Below are 18,589 nucleotides of genomic sequence, written 5' to 3' on the forward strand. Positions count from 1 at the left end.
TTTATCACATGTTTCTCCTCCATACATCAAGTAGTGATGTCAGAGTAGCTTAAACTTCCCTCAAAACCACAAAAGACATAAACATTCCTTACACAGAGAGAGTCAGGAACACCTCAGGCTTTTACAAAGACAATTCATTGCTGCTTTCTGATTTTACCTTTAAGAAAAACGATGATGTAACATTCATAGCTGCATGATGTGAATGGCCAGCTGTGAGAAGGTAAAAGCTGGAACGTAGCACTGTGCTATTATAACTGCATTTCCCCTTATGGTCTAACCACAAATGTAACCTTAAATGCCTTCTGTGTAAGATTTAATGCTGTGAAACAATCCAGCGATGCTCTCTAACCATCCAAACTGCAGTTTGTAAGGAGCAGAAATCCTCCTTTATCGACCTGCAACCACAATGCCATATTGGAAATTTATACATATGTTTAAATACACATGTACAAAGTTTATTATTATTATTTAAAATATTGGCATGCAAACATTTGATTGCATCCCTAGGTTCAGATATTAATGGCAAAAAAGACATAACCCAGAAAAGCTGTTGTTGTTGAGGATTGTAAATCTGACTCAGACCTTTCAAATATATAAATAGTATAAAAACAGTTATATATGATTTAGGCATAATAATAATTATTATTTGTTGTTTCTTGTGTTTTATCTATTTGCTTTTGTTTTCTCGAGCTGAGGCGCATCTCTCTCTCTCTCTCTGCATGCTCTGCTGGTTATACTGTCCAATTTGCACTTGCCCCATAATATTAAATATTCTCTAAGGTGCCACTGAAGCCAAGAGAAATATCCAATAAAAATAAAGTGTGTTATGACCCCATAGTCCAATATATGTTTGCTGTACAAGAGGATTGTGCTCCAGGGGAAAGCAGAATTTTATTAAACGTTACACTAGGCATCAAAACTTTAGACAACTGGCCGCATTTTTCTGCTGCACTAAAAAACCAGCTGTTGAACTTGTTTCTTGGGTTAAAGAACACAAACATGACTCAGCCTCATAACACTTCATGTTATACAAAATACCACTAGCTGATGTACATCAGGGTTCTTTAGGGTTATGAAAGAGTTAAAATCCTTACTAACTCTCTCCTGCAGGCCTGGGCTGATGATAAGACATCTCAGAGTATTTGGCTTGGATAGGGTAATGGAAGGTGTTGACGAATGATTAGTAAAGTGTATCCTCGGGTGTCCTTTCATCAGCACACAGGAGTTGTCAGATCATAAATAAAACAAAGTCACCAGGTCAAACACAGCTGCATAGAATTACAACGAATTCAGCAGAAATTCTTTACCACAAAAGTAAAGAAAAAAGAAATGAAATGACTCTTCTGTCAGTGATGGTGAATTGATGCTGTGCAGGACAGCAAGACTGATTCAGGACTGGATCTTAGAGATCTAGCTGTCAGAACTTTATGTGTTTTCCATAAAGAAAAAACATGAACATTACCAAATCTCCTCTATCCACCTGCCTGTGTTGGACTAACTCTCTGGGAAGTCGCTGCATGCTGTTGATCCCACTTGTGCAATGATGGAATCTGAGAAAAATACCAGACTGCAGCTGGTGGTGTACAAACGTTGTGTGTGTGTGTGATGCTGTGACTCTGACATTAATACATTGATGTCAGAGTCACAACGATATCTATAAAAGACATTTGTGACAGAAGAGCTCTTGGTTGGAAAGTACAGTTTGAGGGGGAAAATGAGATGGGGGAAAAACGAATATCTGTGGATAAATCTGTGGAGTTTGAGGGGAAACAAATCATTTCTGCCACTAATCTCTCTGAATGGTACAAAAAGATGTGTCTATAAATCAATTCATCTTACATTTCCATGGAAATATAAGATATGGACAAACTGTCTGAAAAAGTGAAAAATAAGTTAATATCTGCACGTTAGAAGCAAAGCAGGGGGAATAAAGACAATTTGAAAAATATGACACATGCTCATGAAATTCACATAATATGCACACAATGTGCATAAAATAAAGCAGCACCCATCCAAACTATTTCTACTACTACAGTTTTGCCGTGTTTAAGCATTTAGAAGTTTAATTGTTCGCTTTAAACATATGATTTAGACACATTAATCCAGCTCCACAAAGAGTCCAGGAATAATTCTTCAGATATTGTCCTTATTGCTTCATTGTGGCAATAGTCCAGTGGATTTGTTGGAGATATACTTCGCCCTATCCTCATTGAACAGGTGAGGATTATTGGGTTAGGCACTTTTGTATGCCTGTTTTCTGGCTTTGCCTGTCTGGTGATTTGTTTATTTGATCCGAGGTATTATTTAATCCACATGTGCTTTTAATAGTGTTTTATGCAATTATCAGGAGCCAAATGACTTTTGTTTTGGACCTGCATGGAGAAACGTAAATCATTTCATGGTAGACATATATCTCTCAGCAAAAACAAACATATTAAACCCACCTGAAAGCATCAAACAGATACAAATCTGTTTAAGTATGATGATAATAAATTATGCAGCACATTCATTTACTGTCAGACCCAGATGCTGCAAAGCTCGTAATTGTTGCAACAGGCCCTTTAAACTGGCTTAACAACATTTAAAGTTTGCTTAGCTTTAGCGAGCACATAGTATGAATAATGAGTTTGTTATATACACATTTGTTATGTTAATGTTATTACTGTCAAACAACCGCATGTTTTTTATTCTTCTGTGGATATCATGATAGAGTTACTACTGTAACAGATTTTTCTCCTGCTGTGCTCAATGACATTTGTTACAAATCAGAAATAGTTTTTAACAGACTTATGTCCTCATCCTGTGCAGATGAATGAAGCTGCAATCTTCTCATGCATCTCTTGAGCAGCCCAAATATTAAGTGATGTCTTGTTATACAAACAGACATGTTGATTAAAACTGGCCTCATTCCTATTGACAATTGTGCAGCTGCATTTTTTTTTAACATTTAATGAATATTACAATGAAGTGCTAATCCAACACACTTGGGTCTGGAAGTACATAAAGAACATTCATCAAAGAAAGTCTTTTTATCTATGGAGAAGTACATAAAACTCTTTAATAAATAACATTCTCTATGTTCAGGCAATTTATTAAACCCTTTGGCAATCATGGTCTGGCAGAGTATTACTGGTTATGTAACTTTTCTCTCCATGACACACACCACAAAGAGAAGTTTAACTCACTGTACTCTACAGATTCCTATCAGCTGTGTAAAATGTCAGATAACCCTGATTAGTATTATGTTTGAGACAGTGATAAACGTGTGTGAAACAGGCCTCAAGCAGCAAAATCTTCACTCTCTAGCCTGAAGCTCTGCTCCCATTTCCACTCTAAAAATAACTGTGATGCAACGAGCTTTTACTGGACATATTTCAAAGATTTCAACAAATCCCCTTTGTGAACAATACAGTCTCAAATGAACTATTAGTTAGAGCAGTGATTGTGAGCATGAGACTGAAGTGAGGGGGTGGTTATATATTGAAGGCAGCTTGTAATCTTACAAGACCTCCACCTCTCACTCAGTGCAGCTATAGTTAACCATGACCCTAAGTATTAAATTAGTGAGGTATATAAATCTTTATTCCACACCGCTGTCAAAAAAGGAAAAACTAGGTCAATATGTTGGACATTTTAACATTAAGGTTTATTGGGACTGACTAATGTTTGGAGCCAGCCTCAAGTGACCAGCCTGTTATGTTGTGTATGTGTCTGGGTATCCCTCACTTCCCTTCTTAGCAGTACCACTGTACTGCTTGGTTATTTGGCATTGCAAATACATAATTGTATTCACTTACTGTGAGGTGGGGTTAGCCTGGCCAATCATATCCATTCACTAACATGAAAAAAACATACTAAGATACTAGTCTGGTTGTCACTCTGCCTACGTCACATTCTTTATTTCTCTGACTGGTTGTGTGTCTACCCAATAGTGTCCAGAGGGAATTTATTCTACGTTTAATGTTAACGCCCACTGGAAATCTGACTTAATTCCAGACCACACTAATTATAAGATGAATTAGAATGGTATTGTAGTAGTATTGTTTGGGACTAACCCAAAGCACAATTCTTTGCTAGATTTGCTAGATAGTTTTTTTTTGCAGCTATGTAAGATAAGAAACAACTTCTTGACCTGAAACTGTCACCTTGCTTTGGTACAAAATGCACTCCCCATTTCAGGTGGATATGTTGGCATGGCAAAGTCTGTGCATGATGGCACTGCAGAAGACACTCATCAAACACTGAGCACACAACCACTGTGCCAAAAACATGTCAGCTCCTTGGAGTCAGTGGTGCATTCAGATGACGAGTCACATACAGCTGCGTCCAAGGCAATCTCCGATATGCACATTTATTGGCTCAGAAAGTTCCTCTGGTATGCTTATATGATTGATGTGGGCCAATTAAAAACAGATTGAATTGGCCCCACAGCTCCTACAGTTGTAGGGTCAGATGAGGTGTACTTGTATACTTTATGTAGTCTTTATGAGTGCAAATGTGTCACTACTGTGATTTGAAAACTGAGAAGATGATTCAACTATTCATTTAAGACCCCATCTGCAGAGTTCAAATGTTGCTGTGAAAAGCACATGTATTCTTACACACTGTGTAGCATCAGTTCAGATTTACTGATGGATTTAGTGCAGTAATACGACACATGGGCACATGCCTGACATGGCAGCCATCACACACACACAGGAATGAACATACATTACAGGCAGAGTAAAGGAAAATTACCAGGAAATAAAATCTGGACCATCTGGTCCTCTACAGTGTCAAGCAAAGGCCAGGTATACTTTAAGTTCTCTAGCAGCATGTTTAAAACCAGTGTTAAGCCCAAAACCTGCAGCCGGATGGACTGTTAAAAGGTTGGTTGATTTCAAGCATTCAACAGCTCTGTGTAGATTCTCATACACATGTTGATCCCATGTGTACGAGCCTCCTGCATTGATTCACTTATGAGCAGACAGCTGCCTGTTGGTGAGGAGCAGTGGAAACTGTCAGGCTAAGTCAAGTGATACTTGAGCCTGTTGTTGGTGATACCACCACTCTCATAAATGACTAAAGAATTGATTGGTAGATCACAGCTGAGTAAGGCACAGAAAGTCTTAAACCAAATGGAAAAGCAATATATGTTCCCCCCGGCAGATGTTTCCTCAATTCTCAGACAATGTTGTAAATGTATGAAGTATTTCCTGCTGTGAGTCTGACGGCACAATGTATTCACTCTGTCTGAGCAAGATTTGCATGTTACTGTACTGACTGTACATTGTAACAGCTACCCTGAGACTACATCACACACACACACACACACACACACACACACACAAAACATCTTTGCAGCTATCTACTGACCTCATGTTTTTCATTGATCTGGAATTAGGGCAATTCAACATGAACATGTTTATGCAACAAGGTACCATTTTTCAGGACTATCTTCCATTTTTGCTGTGCACAGCTACAGTGCACATCAGTTGGTCTTTTCTAGAGAAAATGCTAAAAACTTGATTGGCAGACTAGTTATTGTTTTATTTTTTTCACATGCATGAGCAAACAGAATGCTTCATGTGAAAGTGTCATGTGAAATATTATTGAATAACGCAGCTTATAAACAGCAACAGATTGATATATGATGACTTCATCGCATCATGCAGCTGCCTGCTTCACTGAATCCTGTTGAGTTCGTAGAATTAGTTTTGATCTGAAATTGTTGGCAGAAAATCATTTTACACTTTGTATGATGCAATACTCTATGTTTTGGCATCTTGCTCTGGTTTTTGCCAATTTAAACCTATCCAAAAAAAGCCATAAACTGCAGAATTTTACCCATGAGCCAAGTAACACAGAAGCTGGGCCTGACCCAAATGTCTGCACACAGCAGCTCACATAATGTCCCTGTTACCTCAGGGTAAACATCAAATTTGGCTGCATTGTAAACAAACGCCAGCTTCATACATATTCTTCTGACAAATGAACCGCAGCAATGCTTTCCGAGTTTTTCACTTATGTAACAACCTTTGTAAACAAAATTATTATTAAAAAATAAATGAACATTTTTGATATATGTTATGTTTTATATTTGTGTCCTATTGTTTTTTTTAATGGTAAGAGACAGAGAGAGCGGTCACTTCCAGACTTTGAGCTTCCTTTTAATCCCACACAGGACGACTGGGTCATGACTCAGAAATGGCCAATTTAAACACCTCATACTTCAAAAAACAAACTGCAGACATAATATTTAGATTTGACATTAGATGTGTTAACTATATTTATAAGCCAGTGCCAGCTTTATAAGGACATGGAAATAAATCCAAAAACACATCTCTTCAGATGCCCTTTTCAAACTGGCATATTTATCTCAATGAAAGCACTTTATTGGAAAATGTTTAAAGAATAACCTGCATTCGGCTACATCATGCCAACAGACACAAGCATAGACAAAATTTACATGAAATGACATCAGCTAGAGAGGTAACAGCAGTTACAGTCAGAAAACACCTTTTTTTAAAAAAATCTGTACCATGCTGAGATTTAGAAATCCTCTCAAACGCCTTGTAAAGTCTCCTTGGTTTAACCTTCACCAGATTTGACATGCTTTTATTGCTAATCTAATAGCTGGGATTTAGATGATTTTATTGCTGCCCTGCACTTACTGCGTCTTTTAAGCAATGCCAAAATGTTCATTTAAACTGTTTACATACTAAAAAGACTTAATTCATATACATTCGGAGCACCATTACTTTGTTTATGAGAACAGTTTTATTTTTGTCAGTTGTACCTATTACAGTTTATTTGACATCACTGACATCTGAGGTGTATCCCCTGTATTAAAACACCACTTTCAACGTCAGGGTTCTGTCTGTCTCTGTTGGTACAAGGGCGGTGTTCTCCTCCATCTCCATACATGCTCAGTCCCTTCCCCTCCTCCTGTTCCCAGCTGGCAAAAACAGGAGATAATAATAAATACATGTCAGTCACGGAAATATATATGTATATATTACCGAAATTATAATCTATACTTATCACTGTTGAAACATGAAAACACCAAGCTCAGCACAGCAGGGGGTGTGTGTCCCCCTCCAAAGGGAAGTGCATTAATTCACAACCTACACATGGATGCTATAGGGTGGAGGTGGGCCTCATGAAACGTCTGTTTCATCAGGTCCAGCTTACAGTGTGCAGCAGCAGCAGCAGCAGAAGCCATGGAAGTGTCAGCATAGCTTTCAGGTGAGCATTGTGGCATCAAGCGTGACAGCGAATGAATGTAGAGCCCACAGCTCGTACAAAGGAATCGGTTGACTTTTTGGGAAATATACTTGTGTGCTTTCCTGCCAAGAATTAAGACTGATACCATTCCTGTGTCTGCATGGAAAATATGAAGCTACAGTCAGCAGCCGGACTGGCAGCAGTTAGCCTGGCTCTATCCAAAACCAACAACAGTCACCAATCAGCACCTCCAAACTTTAGCAGTTATAGTTTGTTTAGTTTGTACGCAATCTCAATTGTAAAAACAACACATTGCGGTTTTGCATGTGGGTTATATGCAGCAATATGTTTTGGATGGGTTATATGAAGCTACTGTTTCTGGCCAAGAAATATTACAGCAAATAACACCCAACATTTTGCAGATGAATACAAACAATATACAATGTGTTAACATGTGAGGCCAATATGTGCTTGTAGGTGGTTTTTTATCATATTTAGACATTCTAGCTGCTGTGTCAAGTTAAACTAAGTGGCTGCTGGCTTTCACTTCATATTTACCCAACACATGTGGGAGTGTTATCAATCCTTTCATCACACTTTCAGCAAGAAAGGAAATAGAGTAAGCAATTTTCCCAAAACTATTAACTATTCCTTTAAGTACATCCACCATGATTAAAGGAGGTGATGGATAGCTGTATGACGCAGACAGAAGACGGCAGCAGAGTCTGAACTAGCTCACAGGCTCTGCTTTATTTAATAACAATAATAATAACTCGTCATTGAGTCTATTTGAGTTCTCTTTTTCTTTGTTTCTTTCCTTTTTTTGTTACCTAAAACTCTCCGGGAAGGAGATCCTCTGCCTTCTATAAAGGCAAACAGACATAAAGGTCACACAAAATGTGTTAATGGATTAATTTCCCAAGATCTGAGATATGATGACGACTCACTTTGGATCAGTCTGGTAAGAGTGTCAGTGTCAAGATCAGAGGTGCCTTCAATGGTAGTAATTCCTGAAAGATCAGTTCCTAGTAGAGAGAGAATATTTCCTTGAAGTGACACTTGAATAACAAACTGTTATTCTATAATAGACATCAAGTCTATTATTTGGTGAAGGGTGATGATGAGTGATAAGTGAATGTGATGTGGTAGACACTGATGTGATAGTTTGTGCTCCATGCATGTGCAGTTTATGCAGAAAATCTGTACGTTTATATTTGAAAATAAAACCATAGAAAAAAAGAGTGGTTGATTGATGTCAAATCACTGGGGAGCACCATGTCAAATCTGACAAAAAAAAGATATTGTTATGAATTATCAATACTAAATGTTGAAAAAGTTTTGCCAACCTTCCAAATCGATGTTGCTGGTGTCTGTGCTGACTGAGTACTGGGGGCCTGTGCAGAAACAACATCCATGAGTTCAAGCGTGAAAAGTGAAATGAAGCTATTTATGCAAAGAAAAAAAAAAGAAATTACCTGAGACAACCCTGGTAACCTTGGTGATGGTTGGGTCACCTTCTATGACCCTGGTGACCTTGGTGACGGAGGGCTGACCTTCAATGACCCTGGTAACTTTGGTGACGGAAGGCTGGCCTTCAATGACTCTGGTAACCTTGGTGACGGAGGGCTGACCTTCAATGACTCTGGTAACCTTGGTGACAGAGGGCTGGCCTTCAATGACCCTGGTGACCTTAGTGATGGTGGGCTCCCCTTGGATAACCCTCGTCACTTTGACATCAGGAACTATCGAAACCAAGAAGGCACGTTTAACTGTCTGAACATAGAGGTGCACAGCATTGCTCTTTGATGCATGCAGGTATCATAACAAATGGACCTTTCACTAGATCAATAAGGTTACATTGACAAAATGTCATTCATATTCCAATATTGGATAATAATAATAATATCAATTCTTAATAATTATATTAAATTTAAGATAGAAGACAAGATAATCCCCCCACAGGAGACACATGTTACAGCAGGTGAGATACAAAATATTTTAATGATGTCTTAAACATAAATACTACAGTTTTTATATTGCTTGTTTATATTGATTCTGATCTCAGTTTTCATCAGCTTCAAGCATGCAACTGTTAATATTAGCTGTCAAACTGGGCTGATTAAGAATCACATGATGATGATACTCTGTAATCATCATTACTGTACCTTCCTGGACAACACGAGTGATGATCCTCTCTGATGACAACAGGAGATATAAAGTCATTATTCACATCTGACAGGATAAAAAACACATTATTGCCAAAAAATCTATGCCAGCATAGTAATCAACAGTACTTACTCAAAAATGTAAGGGGGATTTCCTGATATCTGAATCCTGAAATGTACTGTAAAAAAAAAGAGATAACCTGTAAGGTGTGTACTTTATTTTGCGTTACATAAATTATATTATGACACTCCCATAAGACTTTAGAAAACCTGCACATGGAAAACCGCTCCCTGCCCCCTTTAAGTGTTGATACTAAGAAACTGTTACAACACCTTGATTTGCATATAAGAAATGAGCTTCCTCAATATTATGAGGAGCTCTTGGCTTCCAACAGGGATATCTGGAAGAAAGCACAGGGCATTAACCATTTATACAACAACAGCAACATAAAGCGCACAGTGTTCTTGACAGATTTATGCAAAGGAAGTGGATAAGTAACTGAATGAAAGTTATACCTCCAGGATACAACAGCTGGTTGACGAAGTGAACGACTCCATTTGTGGCCATGATATCAGATTCAGGGACTTCAACAGCATTCACCTTCATACTGTTGTTTGCCTGAGGGAGATAATTGAAAGAATTACAAGAGAAGTAATGCTGTGAATAAACCTCATTTTTGTTTTTCTTTTAAACAGTGACTTAATATTATTAAGTAAATATTCTTAGTTTGTTATGGATGTATGGAGTTTAGTAAGTTCAGATGTTGCTGGGTAGGTTTAGTCTTGCTGCACTAAATACCTACAAATATCACTCTGAGGTTGCTGCCCTGAAGAGACTTGAGAAGGTTTGTCACTCCAGTCTCCAAACCACCACCGATGAAGATACCAGCATTGAGATGATACAGGAGGATGGTTCTGAGAGCATTCATGTCACCTAGAATAAAGACACAGAAGCTATTCATTTACTTTGCATCATTTTCAACTGGCTGAATTAATAAATTAAACGTTAAAAACAATTCACACATAAATGCAAATAAGTGTTAAGCGAAGTCATATTGATCAGATTATTTTCCTTGTTTGTTAGTTTATGCCTTTTTAAAAGCGACAGATTTTTTGCACATCTTCACACACAACAGTGGCTTTTTCAATTCCCTTTAAAAGTTCTGCCACAAATGTTATTTTCCTTGTTGAGACCATGATGTAACAGGAGTATGCTATGGATGACCTACTCTTCAACAAGGTCATATCACTGTCACTCAAAGCAGAGAAGGCCTTGTCGCTTGGGGCAAACAGAGTAAAGTCTCCCTCCTGTCTGAGCACGTCAGTCAAGCCAGCAGCTTCCATTAGAGACAAAAAGATCCTGCAGCACAGAGGGGAAAAAACAGTCACTTGGTTGTCCTACAAGCCGCTGATATATTGCAACAATAGCACATAAGTTCTTATAGGTGCCATGTATTTGATGACAAGACACAGAAAGATGTGGTTTGAGTATTGTCCACTTTCATGTACATTGCCCTGTACTTACTTGAAGCCTCCATGTTCTGTCAGAATCTCATACATAGTTTTTTGTGCAGGTTTCAACAGAGTCTTCATGAGATGAAGGGCCCCATTGCTTCCTACTTTACTGCCCCTTATCAGGCACGCATTCTCAATGCACACAGCCTGCAGATATAATCAACAAGTGAAAGGCAAGAGGGTCATACAGAATGAGGATTGATGGCCAAATGACAGGGGTAATTGAGGTGTGTTTAGTGGCATCCAGCCATAAGTTTTGGGCAAAACTTCAAAGAAGGGGACTTACTGTGCGGTAGATGAAGACCCTCAGAAATTTTCCTCCAATGGTCTCCAGCTGCTGGCCATTGTAAAGTTCCTGCAGGACAATCTTTTTCTTCAAGATGTGACTCTCTAGGATAATCTTGAGCAAACTCTGATCAATGGCCATCACCTCATCTGTAAATTAAAAAATATTTATATATATTATTAAATTACACAGCTCAAGACTCTGCATTTGAGAAACTGACAGAAATTCCACTGTTACAGCTGAAATACCTAGACAAATGAGCATTAACAGATAAAACAATAAAATTACACCCTGTCATCCCTGCCTTGTGCATTCCACATGTCCACAAAGACAGAAGAAGATTGATTGCCTTTTTCATGTCCGATTAACAAAACACATCTGCTTCCCTCAGATGAAGTCCAGGAATGTTCTCTGGGGAGTGGAGATTTTTTTCTTACATGGAATAAAGCTTCAGTAAATTCATATTTTTCCAGAAGCACCATATATGTACAACTTTATTTACTTATGCCTCAGCATACAAGGGGGACTATTTTCTTCATTTCTTGCCTGTGACTGAGCTTGGACTAGACAGCATTCACAGTTAGACACCTCTTGAGAGGAAAATAGAGGGGTATGTATGATAACTTACCACTGAAGGCTACATTAAGAGGAGCCAGTAAAGTGTACTCAGCCTCTGGTCTCATGGCTGCAGCAAGTCCCAGCTCGGACACCATGTCACCAAAGGTTGCCTGGGAACTTCCCAACAGTTCCATTACCTGCTTAGCTTAATGGGGGCAAGAAACACGAACCATTAAAATATGAATTACAAGAAAAAAAAAACACAAATGCTTGGGGTAGATATTATATTTCCTGGTACCTGAGTCTGGAACAAGGACTTGATCAATGAGGTGGATGACACCGTTGGTGGTGACAATGTCCTTTTGACGCACCATTTTGACTCCGTTCACTGTTAAACTTTCGCCATCACAGCCAATTTCAATGTTGTTACCCTCCAGGGTCTCATGAGAGGTGCCAGCCATGATGGCCTCAGAGCACTGGACTGAGTTCAGGAGGTGGAACTTCAGAAGAGCTGAAACAAGATGCGGTTATTTGTAGAGGCAGATGTTTATCTGATGCGTTGGCTGCTTTATGTTCCTCTGCTGTTACGCAGCAGCTGAGGAAAAAATGGCCAGAAAACCTGCAGACCCTGTGGGTCCCTGAGGTCCCTGGGGGAAAGAGACTTGAAGCTCTGACTATGTGTAAAATGGTTCTGAACTCATATCAAAGAGCACAATATGGGCACATAAAAATTGTGAGGTATGTTGCCAAATCATTGCTCAATGAAGCAGCTGCTTCTTGTCTCTCATTATGCACAAAAAAAGCTTGCTGTAAATTTCAGAAGGCTTCAACCAATCTATCACTATATCAGCATCCTTATTTAACATGTCTGATGATTAACTCTCAGCATATAACTTAAGAAAAAACACTGAAATAATGATATGTTGCATTGTTTGACTTTCCACACACAATTTCATGCCTGACTTAAACCAGGGACATTACTTTTATTACTCTGCAGTACAAGTTTGTTATTTAAAGCTAAATGTGTTTAAGTTCCAGATTCACTGTGGCTCCATCTGGTTTGAATTGTGAAAAGCTGAACATGTAAAAAAAATCCCTTTATGGAAGACTTGGTGTAAGACACATGCTGCCAGAGACCACTACATTTCTTTTCCTATATCTTCATCATTAAATGCAAACATGGTGCTACTTCAGTTTACACAAGAATAACCCTTTGAAGAATAGTCTGACTTACCTTTGAGGGCTACCTTGTCATTCTTAATTCTATCCAAAACTTCACTGCCGAGGCTCTCAAAGGCTTCATTGGTGGGGGCAAAGAGAGTGTAATGTCCTGGCTTACCCAGTTCATCAAGCAGTCCAGCACTTTGAGCTAGATCCTAAAAAGCACCAGCAGGATTACATTGAGTATGTTCATTGTTCAATAAAACACAGCAGAAACACCTGCAAGAGTAATTCTTAAATATTTTCTGTAATGTGCTCTATCCTCAGTAGGGTCTTATTTGCTCTGTTAATTGTCTCACATTGCCACAGAAACTCAAGCTGCCATGCAAGCCAGTGTCACCCTGCAGTGTTTGCAATTAGTTCCCTGGGGTGTTTATATTATAGCAGGAGCCACAGCTAGAAAGGGATTCTGCTTTCTATCACGAGGTTAGCAGAGAGTCATTTTTAAATAAAACTCCTAAGCTTAGTCAAACTGTTTGTTGTCTAAACTTTACAAAGGTGCAACTAAAAACATAACAATAAAATCTTAAGAAAATAGTCATCACAGCATTTTAGGTCCACTTAGGACATAAACCCCAGTGTCGTAAATTATTCAGTGTAAACTATGGTTACACCCCAGCCTCCCATATATACACATATATATATATATATATATATATATATATATATATATATATATATATATATATATATATATATATATGGCTCTGTTTCTCTTTATACTGCCCAACTTCACCACCTAAATCTATTGTTCGTCAACACGCTGCCTTTTGATGCGAATACATATAATGGCGATAATTTCATCTGAGGTTTAGGAGCTGCACCACACCTTAAACACTCCCACTCCTGCCTTGCACACCAGTTTCTTCTTGTCTACTGTGATCAACACTCCAGCCCTATTTTTTTGATTGTCATCCTCTCTTATACTGAGAGGGACTGCAGCCTCTGACACAGGTATAGATTCTGTTCACTCGTGAATAGTCTGTTATATTATATACTTACAGCCAGTGTTGTCAAGTCATCATTAACCTCAACGGTGTCTTGCATGGTGTTTCCAACAGCACTGATGACACGATCGATGACGTGCACCACTCCATTAGTGGCGACCTGGTTTCCGTAGATAATCCTGGCACAGTTCACCGTCACCACCTGCACATTAACACACACTTCAATGAGAACTGAGAACTGGTACAATATTAACAGAATGGCAATACTCACCCCATTGGAGTAATGGTTAATAAGGAGACCAAGGTCATTGTACATGGACGTGACCATCATTCCGTTCCTTAGATCTTTGGTCAACAAGCGTTTGTTGGCCATGTGATAATGAAGAGCATTGTACAGCTCAATGTTGACATTGCTGACCAGTGCATTCCTCACTGTCTGTAAGACCACAAATTGCAATGTTATAGATACAAACATACACAATAAGGTTGCAGAGCTCTTGCTCGTGCTGTCCTGACTCACCTCATCCAAAAGCTCCCATGCATCATTGCTGGGGGCAAAGAACGTGTACGACCCTGGTCCCTCAATCTCTGGCCTTAGTTTAGAAATGTCAGAGTACTGTTGGGTGGATGTGGCCTTCACTAGACCCAAACTGCCATACACATGGTCAATCGGGGCAACTAGTAAAAAAACAAAACAAAACAAAAAAAACAAAACAATGGGTGGCAGTCGTTCTTTAATAAAAAAAATGGCTTGAAAACATAGACAATGTGTCTACAATATGCTGTGGCATTGTCTTCTTGTTTATTTGGTCTGAGTTCAAAAACAGCACACAGCTGTTCTACAGTTGGAGGACATGGCCTCGTCTAACCTTTCTATAATGACTACATTGTAGTACATACCTGCAGGGCAACCACGCATTCCCTCCATCTTCATGTATCCTGGGCAGCACTCATAAAGCACAGTCCTGCGGATAAATCATGCAGTAGCAGTAAGAAATGTAAAAATATGATACATTCTATGAAATGCTTGCAAAAATCTTCCAACAAAGCTATGTTAGAAATTTAGATTTTTTTTCCTGGTATCTATTTTTGGAGCTGAATCATCATTCTGTGATGGTCTGGGGTTTTCACTGTTTTCCAGATGTTAATCATTATGCTCTGCATTACAAAAACAGATCATTTGATCCAACAACTTAGGCCAAAACCTAATGGAAAGGGTGCCTGGAGGTTTACGCTACCATTACAGTAGTAGATTTATAGCAGGCCTTACCAAGACCTCCTCTTTGAAGCAAAACAATTAGTTTTGACTTACTTGGCATTAGACAAACCTCAGAAACATTACAATTTTGGCCTTGAAAAGTTGGAGCATAATTATAGTTGAGTTTTAGGAAATGTTGGTTAATACAAGGAACATGTTTTAATGGTCTGCGTGGAAACCTTTGAGTTAAAACTTAGACAATGGTCATTATTGTTTATGTTGTGAACATTAGACAGGAACAATGAATGCTGACATGCCTCTGGTTAAAAACATGTGAGGGGCAGTGTCTCCTCTCCATAGTGCCTAACACCATAGCCTGAGGATAGCACTAAAATTCAAAGTGCAGCTGCAAGATATAAACATGACTTGCATCAGCAGGTTTGAGCATGTTGGAACTATAGCATTGTCTCCAGCTCTAAGAGACAATCGTTAGATGTGCATTTCACATCAAATGACTACCAGACTTTAAAAATAAAAGGGTTCACAAGACATAAAGAACACCACTGCAATCTTAAACAATACCATGTGAGCCCAGATCTGGTTGGGGAGTTCATTAAGGCGGGTCAACCTAATTGGTTCACTTCACAAGCTGTGTGTGTATTTTACTGTGGCACTGTGATCTTTGTTTTAACCGCTGCTGACTTTTCAGATATGACACAGACCAATGCCTGTGAGTCATAGCTCTCTGCACCTCTGTACCATCTGTATTTGAATCAGGGTTGAATGGAGTTGCAAGGTCTGGGATGAGATCATAGGAGCCCCATTGGGGCAAAGTCAGCAAAAACCATAGTTACTTTGCCTTCCCACACTGAGGGATTGTATGCGGCCATGGAAATGGAAACTTTTGACATGTCAGCATCTATTAAGAAGTACTGTTCCATGAAGACATGAAGACAATTCAACGGTCTGCAGGTTTGGTTGTACAAAGTTTTCTTACAAGCAGAGTTGCTCTGAAAGCAGATAGTTGTAAGGCAAAGTACTCTGGTTGCTTAAATTGTCTATAAAATGCACTTAAATCTCTAGCCCTGGGGCTGAATTGCTGTAGGACAGACAGAAAAAGCTTTGTCTGCATGCTCTGGGACTTATGGGAAACATCTGACATGTTTATGGAAGGTTAGGAAAGGTAATATAATCCTTGTTGTGAAAAAAAATGTTAGATTGGCCTTTAACAATGTTTGCCTGCTCTCTCACTGTAAAAATAATGCAACTTAACTATTCTGCAGTAAGTAAACTTTATTAAGTTTTATTAGTAGATTTGCTTCATTTGCAGCTTTACAACAAGAAATATGTTTGTATTTAATATAAATATGTATTTAATTTTGTAAATTACTATAGATACAGTGGTCTGTATTAAATATTACACTATAATATTTTAAATTATTTAATTTCTCCCAATGTTATTATTTGCCAGGTTCAGTGAGCAGTTTGCATTCATTGGTGCTGAGCATGACCATGTCAAGCACAGAAGGCAAACACAGTATGTACAGTATTCTCTGTGTGTAAGAGAGGAAGAGAAAGAGAGCCTGCAAAATAGGCATGGACTTGATCCATGTGTAAACGCAGAAAGTGCTGAGACAGCTGGAACAATAACTGAAAAAGGTTTTCTAGAGTGATTGAGCTGAACACTTTTCCATTCATGAATACAGTCAACATTTTACAGCCACATCATATCCTGGAATCAGAGGTTTGCCACAACAACAACCAGGCTTCTGAAGTTCAGAAAATCCTTACTTTGACTTTATAGGACCAAATAGGACTGCCTTCAATACAAACGGTTTATGGCTACGTCCACAAATTTTTTTTTTGGGAGCAGAAGTTTGATTTAAAGTAAGATAACAGATGTCTTTCTATCTCTATGGAAACATCCAAGTTTCCATAAAAGAAGAAGACAGACGGTGAAGAGGAAACTACATTCTCAGAAACAGAACTAATCGTGAAACTTTTCAGTCAGTTCATTTGCTTTTTAACGTTTTTTTTTTTAAAGTGCAGATGCAAACCTAGACAAACAAAACAACACTTACGCTTTCTTTCCACAGATGGCCCCCTGGTACCAATTACGACAAGTGCTAAAGTACTTCTTCTTGGTCCCCATGACTTGCTGGAGTGCACAGACATTGGGTCTAACATGAAGAACATGACAAAAAAATGAAATAAATCACAAAGAATTTATTATGTGAGAAATAGCCCTGCTGGGCATGACATCAGACTGTCAAGTATGAATAATTATTTGGCAACTACCCCCGCTTACTTTGAAACCAGACAGTCAAATATGAATAATGACATTTATGCCTGCTGTACGTGAAAATGTGCTAGTTTTGGGCACCTCACTGTTATATACCTCTGAAAAGCAATGCAATTTACATGAATAACAATTACTGCAGAACATTTATATGATTGAAAAACACTTGGGACTACATCATTATGTCAGACACACATTTGGAGAAAGTTCTACTGATGCTTGTCACACCTAATGCTGGCACAATGAAATAACAGTGATATCACAAGGCCAAATAAATATACATTGATAATAAAAAAGTAGCTTACCCTTCTTTTCTTGCCCTGATACGACTGTGGGTAACAATTTTGTCATAAGCTGAGGAGTCAGCATGGTCAAATGTGCAGAGCACAAAGAGTGCAAAGGCAGCTGCAAAAAGGAGCTTCATCCTGGATTCCTTAGCAAGCCCCTCCAGACCCAAAGTAATGGGAGCAGAGTCTGAGCAGGAGTTTATATACCACAAGGCTCACCCTCCACTCTAGGAGGATGGCAAAATCTCATACATGCATGGACCACCCAGAACATTTAAAAGACACATTGCTATACACAAATAATAAGAAAGTGATTTATAGTAAACAATAAATATGTTATATTTGAAGCGTTCTTTATGACGTTAGATTTGCAGTAGCCATTTTTGCTACCATCCCATTTACAACACATGCGGTAATCTTTGCTATTCCTTAACCTTAAAGATTTGAACACATATATTTCTATATTAATTGCAGTATTAAAATATTTCTCATTGAGATATCACTTTTCATATCAAGTAGATGTAACTTAAAACAGACAAGATTTCTAGAAGAAGGATTACTAGTTTATGGCACTTGCAGAGTTGAGTTGTATCTCATCTATAAAATCACTTAGTTGGAGTGCACACAAAGAAGAAATTGCATAATCTTTACACATATGCATTGTGCACACATGCATTGTGCACAATATTATCATTTTTCAAAATGCTATTTGCTCCACCTAGTGGCAGGAGAAGGTGCAAGCAGTGAGGGCTCACAGAAGTTGAGAAAGTAAACAGACTTTTTTATCCCTGTTTATCAGCTTGGTTGTGCCAAATGGCCCTTCATTCAAGCCATAATAATGTCCCGTAAAGCTACAACACAAGAGGGACACACACATTTGCCCTTTCCTGTTAACAACACTATCTTG

The 18,589-nt window shown here is 38.5% G+C and overlaps 1 protein-coding gene across 2 annotated transcripts; it reads right to left on the reverse strand.

Annotated features, from left to right (window-relative positions):
- Positions 1–6,325: 6,325 nt before the first annotated feature.
- postnb (periostin, osteoblast specific factor b) lies at positions 6,326–17,855 on the reverse strand. Of its 2 annotated transcripts, XM_028419061.1 has the most exons (22): positions 17,701–17,855; positions 17,178–17,276; positions 14,799–14,863; positions 14,419–14,576; positions 14,170–14,334; positions 13,954–14,100; positions 12,965–13,106; positions 12,029–12,241; positions 11,801–11,935; positions 11,173–11,321; positions 10,897–11,033; positions 10,601–10,731; positions 10,175–10,305; positions 9,888–9,990; positions 9,705–9,772; positions 9,505–9,550; positions 9,372–9,401; positions 8,682–8,948; positions 8,553–8,600; positions 8,154–8,231; positions 8,037–8,069; positions 6,326–6,937 (listed from the first exon to the last, which is right to left on the reverse strand). In XM_028419061.1, the coding sequence occupies exons 1-22, from the start codon at positions 17,817–17,819 to the stop codon at positions 6,909–6,911; spliced, it is 2,493 nt and encodes an 830-aa protein (XP_028274862.1). In that variant the 5' UTR covers positions 17,820–17,855; the 3' UTR covers positions 6,326–6,908. The 2 variants fall into 2 exon arrangements, with proteins under 2 accessions (XP_028274862.1, XP_028274863.1); XM_028419062.1 differs by lacking the exon at positions 8,037–8,069.
- Positions 17,856–18,589: the final 734 nt, after the last annotated feature.

The sequence above is a fragment of the Parambassis ranga genome, chromosome 13 (assembly GCF_900634625.1).
Source record: "Parambassis ranga chromosome 13, fParRan2.1, whole genome shotgun sequence".
In the NCBI taxonomy this organism is placed as follows: Eukaryota; Metazoa; Chordata; class Actinopteri; family Ambassidae; genus Parambassis; species Parambassis ranga.